Source organism: Nestor notabilis, unplaced genomic scaffold (assembly GCF_000696875.1).
Source record: "Nestor notabilis isolate BGI_N333 unplaced genomic scaffold, ASM69687v1 scaffold29042, whole genome shotgun sequence".
Taxonomy (NCBI): domain Eukaryota; kingdom Metazoa; phylum Chordata; class Aves; order Psittaciformes; family Psittacidae; genus Nestor; species Nestor notabilis.
The window spans coordinates 1-200 of record NW_009920113.1 but is presented as its reverse complement, the minus strand read 5'-3'; the positions used below and the strand labels follow the sequence as shown (position 1 = coordinate 200).

At 45.5% G+C, this 200-nt stretch overlaps 1 protein-coding gene across 1 annotated transcript in view; it reads right to left on the bottom strand.

Moving 5' to 3' along the window:
- Nucleotides 1-52, bottom strand: part of HOXA7 (homeobox A7) — a gene marked incomplete at its 3' end in the record, with an annotated part of 482 nt that extends 430 nt beyond the window's left edge. The window contains exon 1 of the mRNA XM_010010537.1: nt 3-52. Coding sequence (XP_010008839.1) covers nt 3-52 — 50 coding nt within the window. The remainder of the gene's footprint in view (nt 1-2) is intronic.
- Nucleotides 53-200: the final 148 nt, after the last annotated feature.

Sequence of the window (200 nt, the reverse complement as noted above, 5' to 3'; positions counted from 1 at the left end):
CCCCCGCCGTATATTTGCTAAAAAGCGCATTCACATAATACGAAGAGCTCATAATTTTGACCTGTGATTTGTTGTCCGGCAGGCTTCAGTGTCGGTTTTACGAGGTAGCGTGATATATGATAACATTACACCCCCAGATTTACACCAAACCCCATTTTCTTTTGGACTGAGCTGCCTCGAGCACGTGACCGGTCATATGA